Raw genomic sequence first — 19,821 nt, forward strand, 5'->3', positions numbered from 1 at the left:
AAAAAATTGCATTGGAACATAGCCAGAAGTTAAGCAATTTGTCGCTAGAGGTCACAGCACGTTCGAGAAACTGCTTACTGTAAATATTGCACAGCGATTGTACGGAATTGCATTGCATCTCGTTTATAACATTAAGTAAGTGTTATTGCATAGAGAATACTTTTATAACTTGGATAGAGCCTTAGAATTTCGACTTTATGACGGCTATCTACTATCTATTGTAAAGGATAAGAAAAACAAAGTTCCTATTTAAAACCGACTTTAAAAAAAAGGAGGAGGTTGTCAATTCGACTGTAATTTGTTTTGTACGTGTATTATAACTCCACGGCATTTGTGAACCGATTTTGGTGATTATTTTTTGCCAACTTACCTCAGTATTGGTTATATTTAAGTTTGAAGAACATATTCCACCTCTAAGGGTGGTAAACTGGGGATGAATCCAGTTCCGCGTACTATCCGGTAACCTATTTGAATAAAACTTGGACTTTTTACAAATAGATGTAATACCACGAACTTTTGAGGACGTTTTTTTTAATACTCTGTATTGAAATTATAAATTACTCAGTAATAGAAAAAAAGCAGTCATGTTTGATATTTTAATAAGCAAAAATACAACGTTCTTTATTTGAAATTTATCAGTTCGGCAGCGAGTACCGTAGACCATAGAATTTTTATTCTGAACTAAAAAGAGCGTCTTTGTGACATGGTTTATAAAATTGTAATTGACATATCAAAGTACAGAATAAAGTTATATCCAAGGCCGTAGATTATTTTTTTGTTAAATTGCTTGTAAAACTATATATACATATTATATATATTATACACGGGCTTAAAAACTTTTAAATTTTCATACAATAAGATCAAACAATATGCTATTGTAATGCAAATTGTAATGTTTAATCACCAAGACATCGCGGTTTATGGCCTGCAGTAAGTCAAATACAAGAATAACAAAATGTAAAATATAGAGGTGTACATGATAATAGCACAAAGTACTTTTGTTATGTTTTTTTAAAGAAAATTGACATTCATTTATATGTATTTCAATACATTTATTGTTTCTGCAAAAGCGTTTACTAGCAGTAGAGCCCCCGGTGAAAAACTCGTCCAGGGAAATCCCGCCACCTTATCTTACTTACCTTATCTATTTCTGCCGCCAAGCAGAAATCGCACTGCTATTACAATAGTGTTGCAACTCAAAATATGTGCAATTCAAGTTTATATAATTTCTGAACGTAAAGCTTGATTCTCTACACGTCAGTAAAACCGTTATTAGAATAATGTAAGAAACCATTAAAATATATCTACTTAACCCAGAATACGACAAACGTTTTGTGATCTAGTACTAGACAAAACAGTTGTTACTCAAAAATATGAAATTATGTGTTACTTTTATTTTTAAATATATTTCTAATTAAAATAGGAAATTGTTCGGATGTCGAGTAAACTTTAACTTATGCATAAATTATAATAATCTTTCACGGGAATTGAGTAATTCGTTTTTCGGCTATTCTAAATAAATTCACTTTTTGAGTTAATACACTATTGTATCAGCAGTGCGAAATGTGAGCAATACTGCACTCCGGCTTAGAAAGGTAAGGGTGCTGGTGATATTACAGGCACATTAGGTTTGTCAACTTATGTCTCAGAGTGACAGGCGCAGTGGTCGTGCTCCTAAGATCTTTTGAATTCTTTTTTGCTTACCACTTCTTCGTCCCGTCTCTTATATTTATTTGTACATAACAACACTAACATTACAGGCAAAACCTAATTCGTTAGAAAAGTCACAAAAATAAAATAATTTAAGAAACATAACATATTACATGTGAGGCAACCCTTTTGAATTCTCTCCGAGTGTAGTAAAATAAGTCATTTGTATCAGCTACTCGATGGAGAGTGGCGAGGGCACGCGTGAATGGCGCTCGAGCCAGGAGCTGAATTGGAGCGGTGTCTGTAGCAGCGGCGGCCGCCGCCTCCGCCCCGTGTGCTTCTCAGCATGCTGATTTAGATTCAAAGCGCTAATGAACCGATCGGGTAGTCTCGAAATCAGATGGGTTTCCGAGTGAGAAGATGAACCTGATTCCCTGCTATATCTTTCTAATTTGTGAGTTAAATCAACTATTGTCCCGATTTGAAATGTCAATAGTTTCCGATCGGGCAGTTGTGAATCGCAATTATGCGCTTCGACTCGGAAGAGACGCAGTTTCCGATCGGGAGAGGCATTCAAAATCAAGCTGCAGGAGTGTACAATTTCTCTTTCCCCCAATACACCGATTTAAATTAAAAAATATACGTAATTAGCGCCAGGTCCCGTCTTACTTCCAGTTTATTGTACCCAACCATACCTAGGACAAACAACGTTTGTTATAATTATTAATACAAAGATCGAACACTCAGAAAAAATCCTTCTATCCGGCCGATTCGAACCGACGTCTTCTAGCGTACGTGTCAGACGCTATACCAACTAAAGTCAATAAACAAATAAAGTCCTTGAAAAACCAAATACAAAGACTTGACATCAAGCACATAGAAAAATTCGTGAGGTCCGCTGGTTCGTTCCGTGGCTTAGTTGGTATAGCGTCTGCCACGGTAAGCTAGAAGACGTCGGTTCTAATCCGGCCGGATCGAAGGAATTTTTTCTGATTGTTCGATCTTTGTATTAAATAATTAAAACAAACTAGTGGAGTAATTTCACATAAAAAATAATTAAATATCAATTCAATATAAATTTAAACGTTTTATATAGTTTATTGTTTCGTGTATTTTTAATAATGATATGTATTTGTACAATTAAATTATCTACAGCCATTATTCTATTTATATTTAACGAAGTAATCTCTAGTAGACACTTGTTTATGAATTCCCACTATAATTCGTATTGTTCGCTTTGTTTCTAAGGTTCCATAAAACACTGTTCCCACCGGCATGTCTATGAAATTTATAATCCAATTTAAGTAATTAATCGGTATTGATTATTGGCTGTGGAGTTCCTTCGTCCAGGGAAGTACTGGCCACCTTACCTATTTCGCAGTAATGTGAGTATAACTGCGTTCCGATTTAAAAAGGTAAGGGTTAAAAGGGTATTATAAAAAACAAATTGTTATACAAGGTTGCGAAGTTGCTGTTTGACGGGAGTGCTTGTATTGAAACCTGGGCAAGCGAAGGATGCTAAGATTCTTCAAAATTATATTCCTGAGAGTAGCGAGGGTTTCAAGCCAAGAGACGCAAAACAACTTTGCTGCTGAGCGAAGCACACAACTTTTCACCTCACTATAGCGAGGGAATTGGTAGATGAAAGAAAAACAGTTGAACTATGAAACCTTTTTTAATGAAAAGAAAGTTTATCTTCGGATGCGTTCTGAATTTACGCCTCATAAATTTTTTATTCTTGCTTGTACTTTTATTTTGTGTGATTAAATTATTTTAGTTCTTCGGCGAATTTAAATAAACACAATTAGTTATCATTGGCAATTTAATGTCAACAATAATAACAATAAAAAATATCAACGGAGTTATGTTATATAAATAAGTAATATATGACAAAAATCGTTAAATTGAACGTGCCATTATCTTTTTTTTTCATCGTAAGGAAAAGTTAGGTGCACCACACTCCATCGTCAACATATCGTCAAGTTCGAATTTCAAAAACCTTTTCCACGCTAGAGTGCAAAAAACGCTTTGCACGCAGATTTCTAATGAGAAAGAAGCCTTTCCGAGCTCATAAAGTGAAAAAGTTTTTTATGTTAAGTTCATGTTATTTCAAATTATTTTCATAGAGGCTAGTATTACATACCTATTCAACTCTTTCTTTCCTATTGTAAAAGCATTTTTATGTCTGCCAGTACATTTTATTAAAAAATATCTTTGAATTACATTAACCTAACCTAACCCACATCGGAGGCTTATACCACGTGGGCATTTTGTTGTGCCCCCGGGGGCATAACGAACGGACACTGAATATCACGGTGGTAAACATCTAGTTTAGTCTGTTGAAGTGCTTGCCTAATATTTGGCCGGACACATTGCAACGTATTCTGTTACATGTCAACTTCTATACAACCTGTGTTTTCACAAATAAATGCTTTACGAGTATGAATGAAGTTTTATATTCAGCTTTATGCCTCTTACGATAAGAACGTTCCAAAGTTTGATGTGCTCTTGACTGTGTATGTTTACATTCATATCGTGTTTTACAATTACTATTGACATTTCCGATAATAATATTATTGAAAGTTAATTTGTAAAGCAAAACAGAGGCCGACCGCAAGTTTGTGTCGAGCGTATACAATGTCGTAATTTATTATAATCTGACGGCTGGGAAACCCTACTTCATCTTTACACGTTGAAGATGTAGGTCGCTTTCCTATTTACCTACTATCACTATAATATGCACTTAGTTGGTGGATTTTGAGATCTATTATGAAGGACACAGGGTCTAGGAACTTTATGAATATTGTCATAATCTATGTAGCGCATAGTGAATTCCACCATTAGAGAATATTGTTCTTTAATTTGTTTGAAAACGTGTTGAGCTTCGTGAGCGCTCGTTGGGGATTCGAAAGGTGTATTGTTTTAGACGACTAACGACTTTTTGTCTTTCACACGTGAATTCTATACAATGCAATGCGAATATACAGGGAGTCGAAAAATTCAACTTCGAGATTTTTAAATAAGGCCCTTTTGCAAAAAATAAGCAATAACATTTTGTTAACCAATGAAAGTGGCAAGTGTTGTACCATTTTGAAATCTTGATATAATGAGCCACCTTCTGTAATTACTTGCCTATGGTAGTGTAGTACTTTTATTTTTAATAACAAGTGTCAAAATTATCTGACATTTTTTAAACCGTAACTCATCAAACTTATGTTTTTACTAAACTAACAACGTTCGTTGTTTGATTGGTGAATGCCATTAATAGCATTGTTATTTAGATTTACGCTAAAAAATCAATGGTCTTTAGTCGAAAATAAGTTACTTAGAATCAAAGATATTTATATAGGGTTTACCTTGTATAAGGAGGTCAAAGAAAAAGGCTGTGCACTGAATGACAATGAAGAACTTAGTTTTCAAATATACATATAAAGGCGAACCGATACATAATATGATACATTTTAAGTATCAGCAGAGCTCCTTGTGAAAGAATTCGTCCAGGAATGTACTGCCGTCTTACCAATTTTTGCCACCCTGCAGTATTTTGTGGCCATTACTGCGTTTCAGTTGTGAAGGGTAAAGGTGCTTGCGGCAATGCAATTGTTATGGACAGGTGTGTGTGTGGCTTACCACCAAGCGCATGATTTGTTAATTTCATCACTTTTTATCGTAAAAAAAACACAATTTTACATAAAATGTTTTGAGAAATTTGTTAAGCGAATGCTAAATACGTGGCATTAATTTATAACGCTACCTGTCTCCGTGCCCAAGCGGTTACCATGGAGAAATACTTGTATGGCCTACATTTATTTTTCTCGTGAGTTTAGGTGTAATTTGTGGCTGTCTTCGTGTGTGTTCATTGCACCCGCGATACAGGGTTTCCCTATGTGTGGGTTCGTTGTTATAGTTATTATTACAATTATATTTTCCACATTGGAAATAAAGCGTTTTTACGGATTTAATTTTTCTTCCCATCACTTGGTATTATATAATAATGATAATAAAAATAATAATAATATATCTTTATTCTATGTAATAAATTATTACACTCTGTACTATAGATAAGGTATATTATTACTAATAATATACCTTATCTATAGTACAGAGAAGAAATTTACTGATTAGAAATGTAAACAAAAGAAAGTAAAACAAACAGGTAGAAAAGGCAAATCTGTGGAATCTGGCTCCTGAACTAGACAAATATCTATGTCTTAGGAGAAAGAGTTCAGTTAGGTGAGACCAAAAATATGTGCCTGTATTTAAAATTTAAAAGCATAAAAATGAGGCTGAACGATTGTGGTTATAAGTTTTTAGTGATCGTTAGTTACGAGGAAAAAGACAAAAAAGATGAGGCATACGTATGTGTGTATATATATTTATGTGTGTGCATGTCCATAAAAAAAAATCTTTTAAAGATCTTTTCGTTACATCTGCACGCTGCTTTAGAACGTCAATCCGCCTTGTGTGTCAATCGTAGCCATGTATCTATTAATAAAGATTTGACAATTATGTCCACACATTCTTCAAACCAACTTCTGCCAACCAGTGGCAGACATAGTTGCCACAAGCGTTAATACATTTTACAAAATCAACTTCCAGAACATGACAAATTTATGGCACTTGAATCAACAAAGTCAAGTAAGCCATTCCACAAGGCCGGCTTGTCAAAAAGTAAAATTAAATAGTTTTATCGCTTGTTAATGAAAACATTTCTTGTGTTATTATACTAGAACAATAACAAATTTTCAATGCAAGTCGAAAAACAATATTATCTTTCTTTTTTATTTCCATAATATCGTACGATAAAAATAATACCGCCTCTAAACGACAATCTCGGTTTTACAAAGTTAAAATTATTTTCAGAATATGAATTTTTTTGTTATTTTTTATTATGATACCAAGTGACTGGACAAACAAGTCGTGCGCCTGGTGGTAAGCGCATGCCTGTCCAAAACAGTTGCAGTGCCACTCAGAGCTTTAAATCACAAAGATCTGGGGAGAACTGCCTCTGCACTCGTCACCCCGAGACTTAAGTTGACAAGTCCTATATTCCTGTAATTTTAGCAGCATCCTTACCCTTCGAAACCGGAACGCATTAATGCTCACAGGGGCAGTACTGTCCTGGGCGAACTCTTTTACAAAGAGCTCTACTGCTGCTAAATGTGTTATTATGTTTCCACCTGCGAAGTATAAAGTATAAAATGCGAAGGTATGGTATTTATTTTGATATTTATGAGGGATTCTCTTAGTGAAATGTCGATACAGTATTTTGAAAAATATTTAGCTGTCTCGACAAATCTTGTCCCTTGAGAAGTGTCAGCTTTGTTGAACCTGATTATGTATTCTGTGTTACACTACAAAAATATTGCATTCATTCACCACGTCTGACATAACGCTGCCTGTGGACATTTACTAAAAAAAAGACGTCAAAGAATATGTAAGACATGGCGTATACCCACGTATTATAGTTAATAGGTAAATATTAAGTAATTGTCCTATCTCAGGTACAGGAAAATATGAATTGATATCACTTTACCCGAGCTCCATGTAGTATTCGGACGTCCTTATTGAGATGAACCACTACTTTTGGGTTATAAATAGAGATTTTAGCGTTTTTGTACATATATTTACGTTCTTAAATGAGGAATGAACAAACGAATTAATGAAAGAACGAATGTGTGGAAAAAGAATGACAGAAATGTCCTTTATGCATATTAAAATTACAATGAAATTTTTAAAATGAAAGTATTACTGATACAAATGATATTATTAAATTATGTATTCTTTTTGGTCAATTTTAATGAAATTTTATTAATTTACGTAATTGTGTTATGGAAATCAAATACAACGATGGTACTACAAACACCCAGATCGGAAATAATATGAAAAAGTTAGCTTTCTACATTAACCCGGCCGGGGATTAAATCCGGGTCCTCAGAGATGGCGACACCATGAAAACCGGTGTGCAAGCCACTGGACCACGGCTGTCGTTGAGAAAAATCCACGATTATTATAGTTTCAAGAACAGTCACGAAAAAGCAATGTGTTGGTTGGTAAATTCCTCAATTTAGTCGCCTTAGTCTAGACAATGACCTTCCGTCGGTAATTTCTTCTGCCCTTGACCGAGCTTGCATAGCCGCTATACGAACAGACTAGCGCAGCGATGGCGAATTTGCAATTCTAATGCAATGCAGCAAGAACATTAATAACCGGCTGAAGAAAAAAGAATTTTCTAATTGTTAATAACTTTTTTTTTTCAAAGGAGTGAATTTAATACAAAGTTCCAAATTCGGTGAAATTTAAATGTTATTGTATTGTGGAGATAACATACAGACCACTTAGCTAAGAACTAAAAAGAAACTTATTATTTTTCACTGCTCTAGCTCCACTGTTACGTAATAAGGTAGATATATTAATTTTACGCTAATTTTAGTAGTTTTTGGTGTTTGCGATTTCGTATAAGCTTAAAAAGAACCATAGGAAAGTTGGAAAGTCAAACTTCTTTTGAAGAGAAAATTTGAAATACACTTGCGGTCGTGGCAGATTCATGTACGTAATTAAAAATGATAGGAAAGTCATTATTTGAATGTAAATTTGTAGGATACGTCTTACAGTTGTCATCAGCTATTTAAATTTGTGTACATATTTTTTAAAAATCATAGGAAAGACATTATATCGATTAAAATTTATAAAAAAAAATATTTTTGCTTATTCCAACAACTTGCCAGCTATTGGAATTCGCGTATATAGAATAAAGACACGCAGGAAAGACATTATTTGAATTTCAATTGGAAGGATAAACTGGCTTTGGAAACGCAAATATTTCCTTGTGATCTAAATCGTGATTTGTTTAAAAAAAAAAGAACTCGATGAATAAACTACATAGTTGTTACAGGCCGGTGTAGACCTCTGCCTACCTAGCAGTGTAAAAAAACCATTTTCTAAGAATCAAATTAAATGTTAGAGCTTACAGTTTTTTCTCAAGTACGTGATACAATAATGTACTTGAAGCATCGCTTTACGTACTTCACAAAGGTAAACGAACTTTAAGAGAGAAAAAAAAACAGTTTTCATAAGCACGAATTTGTTATTTATATATTTCACACAAGAGGCATACAAGAAAACATAATACAATTTCTCGCCAAACTGCGAAAGCAGTTTGTTGGCAAGGCTACACTCACAATCGCAAATCTCCAGTATACCCTGGTACGATTACATTTATCAAAACCAGTGTAGACTTTAACTAAATTTACACGCTTTCTTGAAGTATTATTTTTTTTTTTTCAAAGTTAATTTACCTAATAATTCTCTGTCTCTCAAAAAATCTATTTTGTTAAATATAATTGGCAAGAAACGTCTATTTGTTCTTTTACCATAATAGTTGTCTATCATTAAAATTAATTAATTTAATTTTGAATTCAGTTTTATGGGTGGGTACCATAATTATAATAGAAAAGAGAGAGAGAGAGGGAGAGACAAGAGAGTGACAGTGGACACCCTTTATATGGCCACCGAATTCCCCGAGCTCGCCACAAAAGCCGTAAAAGTTTCCTGCGCACTACAAAGGCTACGAGTAACCATCCAACAGTCACTGAGTGTCCACTGTGGAAACGGAACCACCACCTGGTTTCATCATATCTCAAGAGCAACTACCACCAGGTTGCCGCGTTGGCCAGTTTGGAAGTTCTTAAATCGTCTTCGCACTCAGGTAGGACGCTGTAGAGACGCGATGTGTTAATGGGATTTCAGGGATACTTGTCTAACCCAATGTGCCTGTGGTGCCCCAACACAGTCCATGAAGCACTTACTGTTGCTTCCTAATATCTGTACGAGGGAAGATCTCTACGCGGCCACGGACAGCGCAGTCAAGGTAGCAACGTACTATTCAGGGTCAATATAGTCCTAAAATAAAGGAAGTATCGACAGGATAAGAAGAAGAATCAAACAAATAGTTTTCAATAGCGGCCAAATATTACGAGGTATGATTCAAAGGTACAGCTATAACAACTCAGCAAAAATAATCAACTAATAATGCGTAATACACCTTAATCTAATTTATCTAGCAGCGAATTTAAATGATAAAATTAGTTCAATAGTAAACTTAGGAAAGTTTCGAACCTACCTCACCGACATGTATTTTCCAGTTAAAGCTATTATCAACACGCAGACTCAAGTATTTAAACGTGTTAACAAATTGCAAGCTAGCACAGCTACAGGTAAATACGATCTCTCTTGCATTAAGCCTTTGATATTTTAGTCACTAAGTCTAGGTACCCAAAAGACAATATAATACAAAAATTCTTAATTGTACACCTCTCCACCACTCCCTGTACAAGAGTTCGTCCAGGAAAGTACTGACACTTTACCTATTTATGCCGCCAACATTGACCCGCCAAGCAGTAATGTCAGCAAGGGTAAGGGTGTTGGTGAAATTACAGGCACATGGTACTTGTCAACTTATGTCTCAGGGTAGGGCCTTCAGATCTTTGCAATTTCAAGCTCTGAGTGGCACCGTAACTGTTAAGACCATGCGTGTAGCTTGCCATAAAGCGCATGACTTGTTTGTCCCGTCACTTGATCTTATAAAAAATATACATATAACTCTCAGAAAAAAGATGGCGGTGTAGTATTCAGTAATTAATAGATAGAAAATCGATAAATTAATACATATATGTATATATAATAAATAATAAAGCCAATAACACATATAATAATCTATATATATAATGTCATAAACTGCTATATATTTCTACATCTAAAAAAGTCATAATAAAATATAATTTTGAAACGAATACATAAGTAGTTCAAGTCATACTAAAGTAAGGTTGTATTGTCTTTTACCATTTGAAAAGATGATTTAGCGTGTTGAATAGACAATGGAAGAGTGTTCCACAGACGTGTAAGCCTGAACAGTAAAGGACTTGACGTAGTGCTGGGAGCTATGTAAGGGATCTTAAGTTGGAGAGTTGAAGATGAACGCAGAAGTCGGGTGGTTGGATTGATGGACGAATTTTAAATCGCTCCTTAGATTAGGTGGTGTGTGAGGAATGAATAAGATGCCATAAAGAAGACAAATACATAGTAACTAAGGCAATATTCAATAACCGCTTGGAACAATTAAAAAATTTTAGTTCATCTTTCTAAACTCGTTCTGGACAATTGGCCCCGTTACTTCCGTTACTCAGGTACTGAAGTCCAGGGGTTTTTCCAGTTTAAGACTAGGCGTGATTGTCTAACACATTATTATGTAATGTTTACGCAATATCTCTTACAAAATAAACAAACAAGTTGCATATACTTAACACATTGCCGTAGGTCCTCACAATAAGACAAAAACATTTACGATCTTTCACAAGTTAGGTAAGTATACCTTTGCTAATTGCACACAATGCTTTTGTACTGTGCTTAACATGTGAAGATTTTATAAAACGTTCCCTGTTATAAATTTACCATGCGTAAGAAATACATTGGCCCGGTTCTAACGAAAACTATAAAACCAGGATAATATGCCCCAGTGCCCTTTAACAGACCGTGTGGGAGATCCTAGAGCTGGCAGCTAGGTTGCTCAATGTATTAGCATAGCTTTACTAAGGGATATTGGGTATCCTGGCACTGGGACCCAATTTTATTCATTTAACTTAGTCCTAGCTATAGTTTTTAAACTTTTATTACATTTAAGTTACTTGCTTTAGTAGTACAGTAGAACTACTTAAATTGTACTACTAAGAGCGGTTACAAACGGCAACTTTTAGAAGCAATGCAAACGCGATGCATCAGCGGTACAGTCTTTAATCGTCTACCTTTACATACGCGCGTGATTTTAAACAGCGATGCAAACTCGATGGAAGCGCGCGTCTGCATCGATACAAACGCGCGATTGCATCGCTACACTTGGGATTTATAGGCGATTGTATCGATGCAGTCACGCGTTTGTAGCGATGCATTCACGTATAACTCGAGATTACTCCAGCTTATTTGGTCCCGTGAAGTCTGTCGCCTATTATGCATGCAGTTCACGCATGTCCGTCTCTATGGCGTTGCTCCAGCGATACCTGAGACGATCAACCGAACTTCGTCTAGTAGGCCAACCCAGATAGCTCTCTTCACGCTGCGATCCTTTCCTGTTTGTATTTCCCTAGCCAAGCCAGCTAACTCTGTGCTTTTTGGCTCCGCTGATGATGAGGTGACGAGCTCTTCTATTTTGGTTCATTCTGCTTCGTTAATGCGAACTCTCCAACTACCTGTCCTTGGACTGGTCCTAATATTTACCTGAGAATATTTCTCACAGTCGTCAGGAGTTTACACTCTTCTTTAAGTGTGATTGTCCATAAATTGTAATTTATTATTATTAACCCATACGTGCCGGTTTGACTATACACCGTTTTCGAGGGTTAGATTCTTCTTCGATATGCAGGTTTCATCACTACGTTTCTTTGTCCGAAAAGCTCATAGTAGATTTCAAATTTCGCACACAAATTTCGAAAATGTCCGAGGTGCGAGCCCGGATTCAAACCCACAGCCTCTGGCTGAGAGGCGGTAGTCAAACCATTACACTTGTTCGTTTTATTTTGTACTTACAGTAAATGATTAGATACCTATATATTATCTACTTTGCACAAGATTCTAAGACAGCTTTTTCTGCTGACATCCTACTTTTAGGTCTAAGATTATAAAATGTAAGTTTTTTAAGAACTAATTAATCGATCACTTGTGTAGAACTATATCATTCCACCCATCTTTCATGAAAACTAAACGTCAAGCTAAATCAATGAAATAATAGCTCGACTGGATGGACCAAGAGGCATTGGTCGACGTACGAAGGGGGTTGTTCCAGCATTTTGGGCACTCTGTCAGTGGGCTTAATTTCTTGCATTCAATCCACGTCTAGTCTTAGTATTTATTCATTTATTTGCGTTTTTAATTAAGTAAATGGTTAACCGGCGTAAATAATAATAATAATAATAATACATTTATTTCAGATTTACATCCATATGTGTTAGTAACAATGACCTTATGAGCTATGTTAGTGATTTCACATGTTCAATTCAGAAAATAAAATTAAATTACAATTAAATTACATTAAGATACAAAAATAAAAATAAAATAAAAATTCACATGAGAAATGGGGGAAAATTACCAGATTCTCCCTCACTTCTCACACCTAATCTGCGACTCATGCGACTTCGTCCAATGACTGAGTATAGGGCTGTCATTTGTATTGGCCACCGCGCTCAGAAGGCTGTTGGCGCTGCCGCGCACGCGCATCATCAGGGACGCGACTCGCTTGCGCATGACGGCATGAAAGTCATCCGTGTGCGCCTCCGCAAACATCCCTGACGCACTACAGTAACGCGGCAGCCCCATCAACATCCTGAACGCATTGTTGTATAGGACACGTAGTGCGCTATAAGCTTTCTTAGTACAATTGATCCACAGGCTGCAGGTGTAGAAAGTTTGACAATAAACTCTGAACAAGGTAGTTTTAACACTTGTTGTGCATTTTGCAAACCTGCGGACCAACATATTACAAATGCAGATGCGTTTCTGCGCAAGTCTCTGTTATTGTTTCTCTACTCCATACTCAGCTTTTAGTAGTAAGGTTATTACGTTCTACTGTATTCATTTCAATTTTGAACAACTCTGCGGCTTCCATTAACCACATAAATCTTTATATTATCTACTTATGTTTATGTGCATTAGTTTTCAATCAAGAGCTATAAATAGTTCAATCAACATTGTATTTATTCTTTGAAGTGTTGCGTATATAATAGAAGTCTGTCCTTATAAAAATAAATCACTTTTACAAGGACTTATAAAAAAAAGGTTATCAATTAGACTGTATTTGTTTTGGATGTATGTTACGCGGTTACTTCGGTATTTGTGAACTGATTTTGATGTATAGGTCGCAGCTAAATTTGAAGAAATTATACCACCTCCTAGGGTGCCAAACTAGGCGATGAAACCGATTTCACGTAATGTCCGATAACCTATTTCAATAAAACTTGGCAAATTTAAGTAATTCCATGAATTTTTGAGGTCAGTTTTTTTTATAAAAAGTTTATAATTATTCTAGAGAACTGTCAACGCGTAATTTTTTCAGGGCAAAGGCTGTCGAATTCGTTTTTGTTATTAAATAATAACACTATTATTATGCTAAATATGAATTCATAACACTATTATTATGAATGAGTCAAAGAAATACGAGAAGCACGTTACAAATTAAATGTATGTAGGTTCGATACGATCCTTGAATTTAGGTTATGGGGTCAATGCTGACAATGCACTGTGGAAAGTATTAAAAGCAGAATGTTCTTAGATACAGCTGCCTTATTCACACTTTAAACTTATTTTAGTCCGTTAATTAACTTATGTATTTATGTAGTTTGGTTTTTTCAAAGAAACCAACGTTTCATGGCCTTTACAGATACCGTGATCATGGCTGACTGACAAATATACTTTTTTACATGATAAGCGACACGCCTGTCCATAACAGTTGCAGTGGCACTCATAAGTTGACAATTCTCACGTGCTTGTTCACCAGCGTCCTTACTCTTCAAAACTGGAAAGCAGTAATGCTCATATTACGGCTTGGCGGCAGAAAAAGGTGAGGTGGCAGTACTTCCCTGGACGAACTCTTTCACAAGGAGCAAGCACAACTGCTTAAGAAAACTTAAACCTATGTATATACACTTACACCTGTACATATACACTTACATCTAAACTTAAGTACACAAAACATTCATACACAGTAAATACATTATTATGAATTTATTAACACTGTATGTATACTTGTTCGTCGATATCAATATCGATAACAACGTATCGACCTACCGTACCCAAACAACTATAGGTGGACTTGGATTTATTCTTCTCGAAAAACATACATACAATTATTTAAGATGTTCTTCCATCCATCTCTATACATATGACATTCAGGCTTATCAGACAAGGGTGCGTTGATTTGTGCCAGTATTCAAGAGAACTGAGTGTACGCGCCTCGGTGCGAGGTTGAATGTTATTTGCCACCACTTTGTTTCACCATTCTGTTTAATTACCAATACCAGCACGCTTGACGCCTATATACACTGATGACGCTTGTCATGTCAGCTTACACTTAAAAAAAACGAAAACTCTAGAAATTTTTTGCCGACACTGTAGCCATGCTCATTTATACAGGGTAATTTGTACTAACAATCTCTCAAGACTATATTAGTTACATCATAAACAATAACTTTTGTTCCATGACTTTTAACGAAACATAGTACATTTCTTTTAAATGGGAGCAATACCCTCATGTGCCCTCTTTTCTACAAAAAAAGAATCGTCAAAATCGCGTAATGTACATAAAAAAATACGTCGAATTGAGAACCCTCCTCCTTTTTCTGAAGTCGGTTAAATAATAAACTTTTGAGTTTATATTGACATTGTTTAGATCTGTATTTAGTAAGTTCAAACCGCTACCTCCAATGAACATTACGCCAACGTAATTTTTGGACCTGTTCCGTTTTTATTTCCTTCTTTTTACAAAATTATTTTTTTGATTTCTTTTCGAATTTTTTTCATATTCTTTATTTCTTTTTCCACAAAATTCGGGGACCATAATATTTTTTAATACATATGGCTGTTTACAATAATAACAGAAATTGATCAAAAAATAAAATTGACGTAAAGTTCATTGAAGGTATTTAAACGCGCAAGCGTACCCTACTTGCGTTTTGCACAGAGTTATCATCGTTTAGAGCGATCTATTTAAATTTGAATGTATGAAACTTAAATGTGGAGAATCATTAAAAGTCCTGGAACAAAAATTGTTGTTTGTGATGTTGGTAGTATACTGCGAGGTTGTTAGTATTGTACAATTTTACCCTGTATACTGCCCGCCTTATCATAATGAACGTAATCGACATTTTTACTGAAATTGAGTAATTAACATATCTGGAATCAGCAAAACGAGATCGGGTTCCACGGTGACGAGATCGGGTTGTAGATCTCGTTTTGCTGATTCCTTTGATGGGTTTTTTAATATCTTATTTAGTTTCCTTTTTATTGTTAAGCAAAATTTACGTAATTGCCTTTTTGAAACAAAAAAAAGATTTAGGTGCCAATAGCTCGAAAGTTACCAAAATGCAAATGCGTTGTTTATGGCAAGGAGAGCAATATAGACATATAAATATAACTAAATGTGGCAAAGTACAAAATTGATCCTCAATGTGTTGTGGAATTTTAATTAGCGCTATCATTTCAGGGTTCAATAGTAATTTGTCAAGTTTTCAAAACACATTTCTGTAGCTACTACATCATCTGACAGAGTCTATACTCATTGACGTAATTAGATAAACTATTTGCCACGTATCCAGTGCATCACTGTGACACATACTGTGACAGTTAATAAGCTAGCGACCGCGTAAATTACTTCACAATTTTGTATGGCAAATTATAAGCACAAGAAGAAACAACATTTTGTATACGCGGCCGTTAATAACGATCATCGAGCATATAACCAGAAATAGAGACGAAATAAGTGTCATCCATCCCAGGCAACTCATCAGGCCCATTTGGCCTTATACCACTTTTAAATATCAACTCTCGTTTGCACTGAAATCACAAATTAGAAAACTGAAACAGTACAGCGCCTTCAACTGACCAGTGTGTACGTCTCCGTAGATTCCAAAAATATTCTGTTTATTGTAATAATAAAGATAATATTTCTAACAATGGGGGCTGTTCCATTCGGTGGCGTGGATAATGAAATATTAAATATGTAACTTAGCAATTTTCGTTCATTATAGCAAAGTTCAAGTTAAACTGGTCGATTTGAAGTGAAACAATTGACGACACTCGTCAATTGTTTCGAATTCGGGCTGGTCAATCGGAGCGCAGTTATCACAGTAATAATAATAATAATAATAATCCATTTATTTATCCGAATAGTTTTCAAACAAATCAAATGGCATTTCGCATTGACTTACAAATAAATGGACGACGGGTCTAATACAAAAACCACGAAAAAAATGTCCCAAGTCAACCTATTCGAAATTTAAATTGTAATGTCATCGCAGTATCGCGCTGTCAGTCGAACAAATGAAGACTAAAGCGGAGTTTGGCGCTCTGTATACGATTTTAGCGCCTTACAAGTGCGGACACTTTTTAGCGCGGACCCGACGTCCATATAATTGTAAGTCAATGGCATTTCGTCTCTATTTCTGGTTATATACTCGATGTTAACGATAAATGTCACTGTAATCTTTTGAAGGAGGCGCTGAACGTTAAACAGAAATCAATGTAGTCAATCTTTTTTCAAATGAAACATTTCATCAAACATCCACGAGAATTATATGTATGACTAAAACCACAGACAACATTATATTACTCGTATATATCTACTGTTGTTAATTTATCGTATTCACTTTTTGCAGGCATGGTCGGAGCGCCAGATGTCAAACCAACAAAAATCGAGCACCACTCTCCCCACCTCGACGGGAACCCAGTCTTCACAATCAGCGGTAAGTTCATAAAAGAAAACCATACACGATGAAAAACTAAAAGAGAGGAAAAAAATTCTAATAGATTTAATTTTTGAATTTTTTTAAAATATATTAATAGATACACGTTTGGTCATAATCTCGCCTGATGTTAAACGAGTATGTGACCGACGATGGGATGCCTAAAAAATGTCTATTCGCTCTAGCCTTAAATAGTCCCAAATTGTGCTTTTCGGGAAACACAGACGCCAGTGGAGTATTCCATTCCTTTGCCGTATGCATCAGAAAAGAGGAAGCAAAGCGCTTAATGCGAATAGGTGGTACATCAACGAAATAAAGATGGCGTGTTCCGGACCTTCTAGTCGACCGAAAGAGGAACGGTGAGGGTGGTACTAAATTGAAAAATTCCTGCTTAAAGTCGAGGTCGCTTTGAATATTTATTTTGACGTTATTGAAATTATTATTATTATTATTTTGACATCTAGTTACATTTTACAAAATAATACCGCATAAATGTTTATAACTGTCTAGTTGTCTCATCATAGCACTGAGTCTTGCAACCCTGACGTTAGCGGAATCGGCGCATTTTAAAACGACGGTATCATATCCACATAAAACTTGAACTAAATCATTGAAATTGACCCACATAACTATCACAGTGTTTTTTCAAATTCAAATTTAAATCATCTTTATTTCATAGGTAAGCAAATTACACTTGAAATCGTCATATTAATTAAACGCTACGCCTCATTCGTAAGGTAAACGTCGATCCACCTGGTAGGGGGCCTACCCACTGAACGTCGTCATTGAAGAACCTTTCCGCCCCAACGGCCATCGGTTCTCCTAGCTAAGTGTCCCCGCCCACTGCCACTTCAGCTGAGCAATTCTTCGAGCTATGTCGGTTACCTTAGTTCTCCTACGGATTCCCTGAATTCTGATTCTAGGGATATCACGTAGGGAAATACCGAGCATCGCTCTCTTCTTACGGGGCACATACTGAGGGACAACGTTTCTGATCCATATGATGTGATCACTTGCAACAGCTTCTAAATATACATTTGAATACATTTATCATTATAATATTTAATTTAAACTACCTGCAAGAGCTAACCAGGACTACCAAGGATTTTTGTTATCGAAATACGCGGAAACTGATAATAACCTTTTGTATAAAGTTTTTGTTTTGCTATAGTTTAAGCCTCATAAAAGGCAAATTTTGAATATCAACCGGAATCTTATTATAGAAGCGTATACATTGCCCTCTATACCCATATCTTATACAATTTGCCATAAGGCAAACGCCTGGACGAAATTACTCTCATCCCTTGGAGTATGGGCCGGGCACTGGTGTGGATGCCGCGTGTGCCGACACACTTGGCCCATCCAATCTCCAGCAAACCAGCAAGAGGGCTGGCTCCGCAGCTGAGCTAGAAAAAACAATAAAGAGTAATAAGTACCAGGTTCTCGACTCCGGCTACCTATTTACATCCTTTGGAGTCGAAATCCTTGGCCGCTTGGCCCGTGGGGACCCGGTGCCCTACATCTGTATAAAATTTTCTACAAAAATTTAACAGACTGTCTGGAAAACCCAATGGCCCGCAGATAGCATTAGCATAGCCATACATAAGGAGAACGCTGCCAGCAACTTGGGCACTTTGCCGCGGGGACCCAATTTTATTCATATTATTTAATCCTAGTTTTACTTTCCAGTATTTAAGCTTTTACTGTACCTTACCTGTATGTTATGAAAATAAAATAGATTGAATTATATACCTTCAACCTTAGAATAATAACGCACACGCTAAGTGAGGCAAATTGAAGCGCGCCAAAAGGGCCTACACGAGCGGGCGGGCTCGGGTTCAGTGCTCAAGGTCAACTTGCACCGCGAAGAGATCAAGAATTTTATCTAAAAATGACGAAATGTGCGGTAAATGAGTGTAAAAATACGTCAGACAAACATAAAATAGATACTAACATCACATTCCGCAAGGAAGTAACGCGTTTCAACTTGTATTTTTATATAAATATTCACTAAAACCGAAAATTAACGTACTACTAAAACTAGCGTACATGAATTTGATTTTTGCCTCACTTGTGACAGTTCGTTTGATATGAAACTATCATTCTATGCCTTATTATTCTAAGCCTTCACCATGTTTGTATGCCCAATGTTTGGCCGGACAAAGTGAAACTATGCTTATTTTTGTACATGTCAACTTCTATACAACGCGCGTTTTCATAAATAAATGAATTATGAATCATTGTGTACGAGCGCCGTAAAGGCTGATGCGGATCTGGCGTAACACGTATTGGGGTTTTGGAAAGGGTCTGAAAAGGGAATTACGAACTCAGACATAAATATTCTGATACCCAATATATGGCGTTCCCACCCTGACCTGAGAGTACTAGACTAACGAAATTCACTCCAGCTACCCGGAACATTTTAATTTTAATTTTTCAGTTATTATTGTCCCTCTGCAGGCCAAGACCTCGTATACGCGTCGATTTCGTCACGCCATCTCGTTCTGGGTCTTCCACGGTTTCGTCTTGCGTTCCGTGGTGGTCTTTGCCCACAGCTCGTTGGACATACCCAGACAAAAACCAATTATGAAAAGTTCGTTACCCAAATTGATCCAGCATCAGCATCCAAAATACTTACCGTTGAGCCACCGGGGTAATTAAAAATTAA

General features: G+C 36.0%; 1 protein-coding gene across 2 annotated transcripts in view; it reads left to right on the top strand.

Annotated features, from left to right (window-relative positions):
- The window catches only part of LOC113228107 (solute carrier family 41 member 1-like), a 165,863-nt gene that overhangs the window by 73,093 nt on the left and 72,949 nt on the right, over positions 1-19,821 (top strand). For both annotated transcript variants that reach the window (XM_026461257.1, XM_026461256.1), the window contains exon 2: positions 17,067-17,153. In XM_026461257.1, the coding sequence (XP_026317042.1) occupies positions 17,069-17,153 (85 nt within the window). In that variant the 5' untranslated portion in view covers positions 17,067-17,068. The remainder of the gene's footprint in view (positions 1-17,066; positions 17,154-19,821) is intronic.

Source organism: Hyposmocoma kahamanoa, unplaced genomic scaffold (genome assembly GCF_003589595.1).
Source record: "Hyposmocoma kahamanoa isolate Upper Pololo Valley unplaced genomic scaffold, ASM358959v1 224, whole genome shotgun sequence".
Classification (NCBI taxonomy): Eukaryota; Metazoa; Arthropoda; class Insecta; order Lepidoptera; family Cosmopterigidae; genus Hyposmocoma; species Hyposmocoma kahamanoa.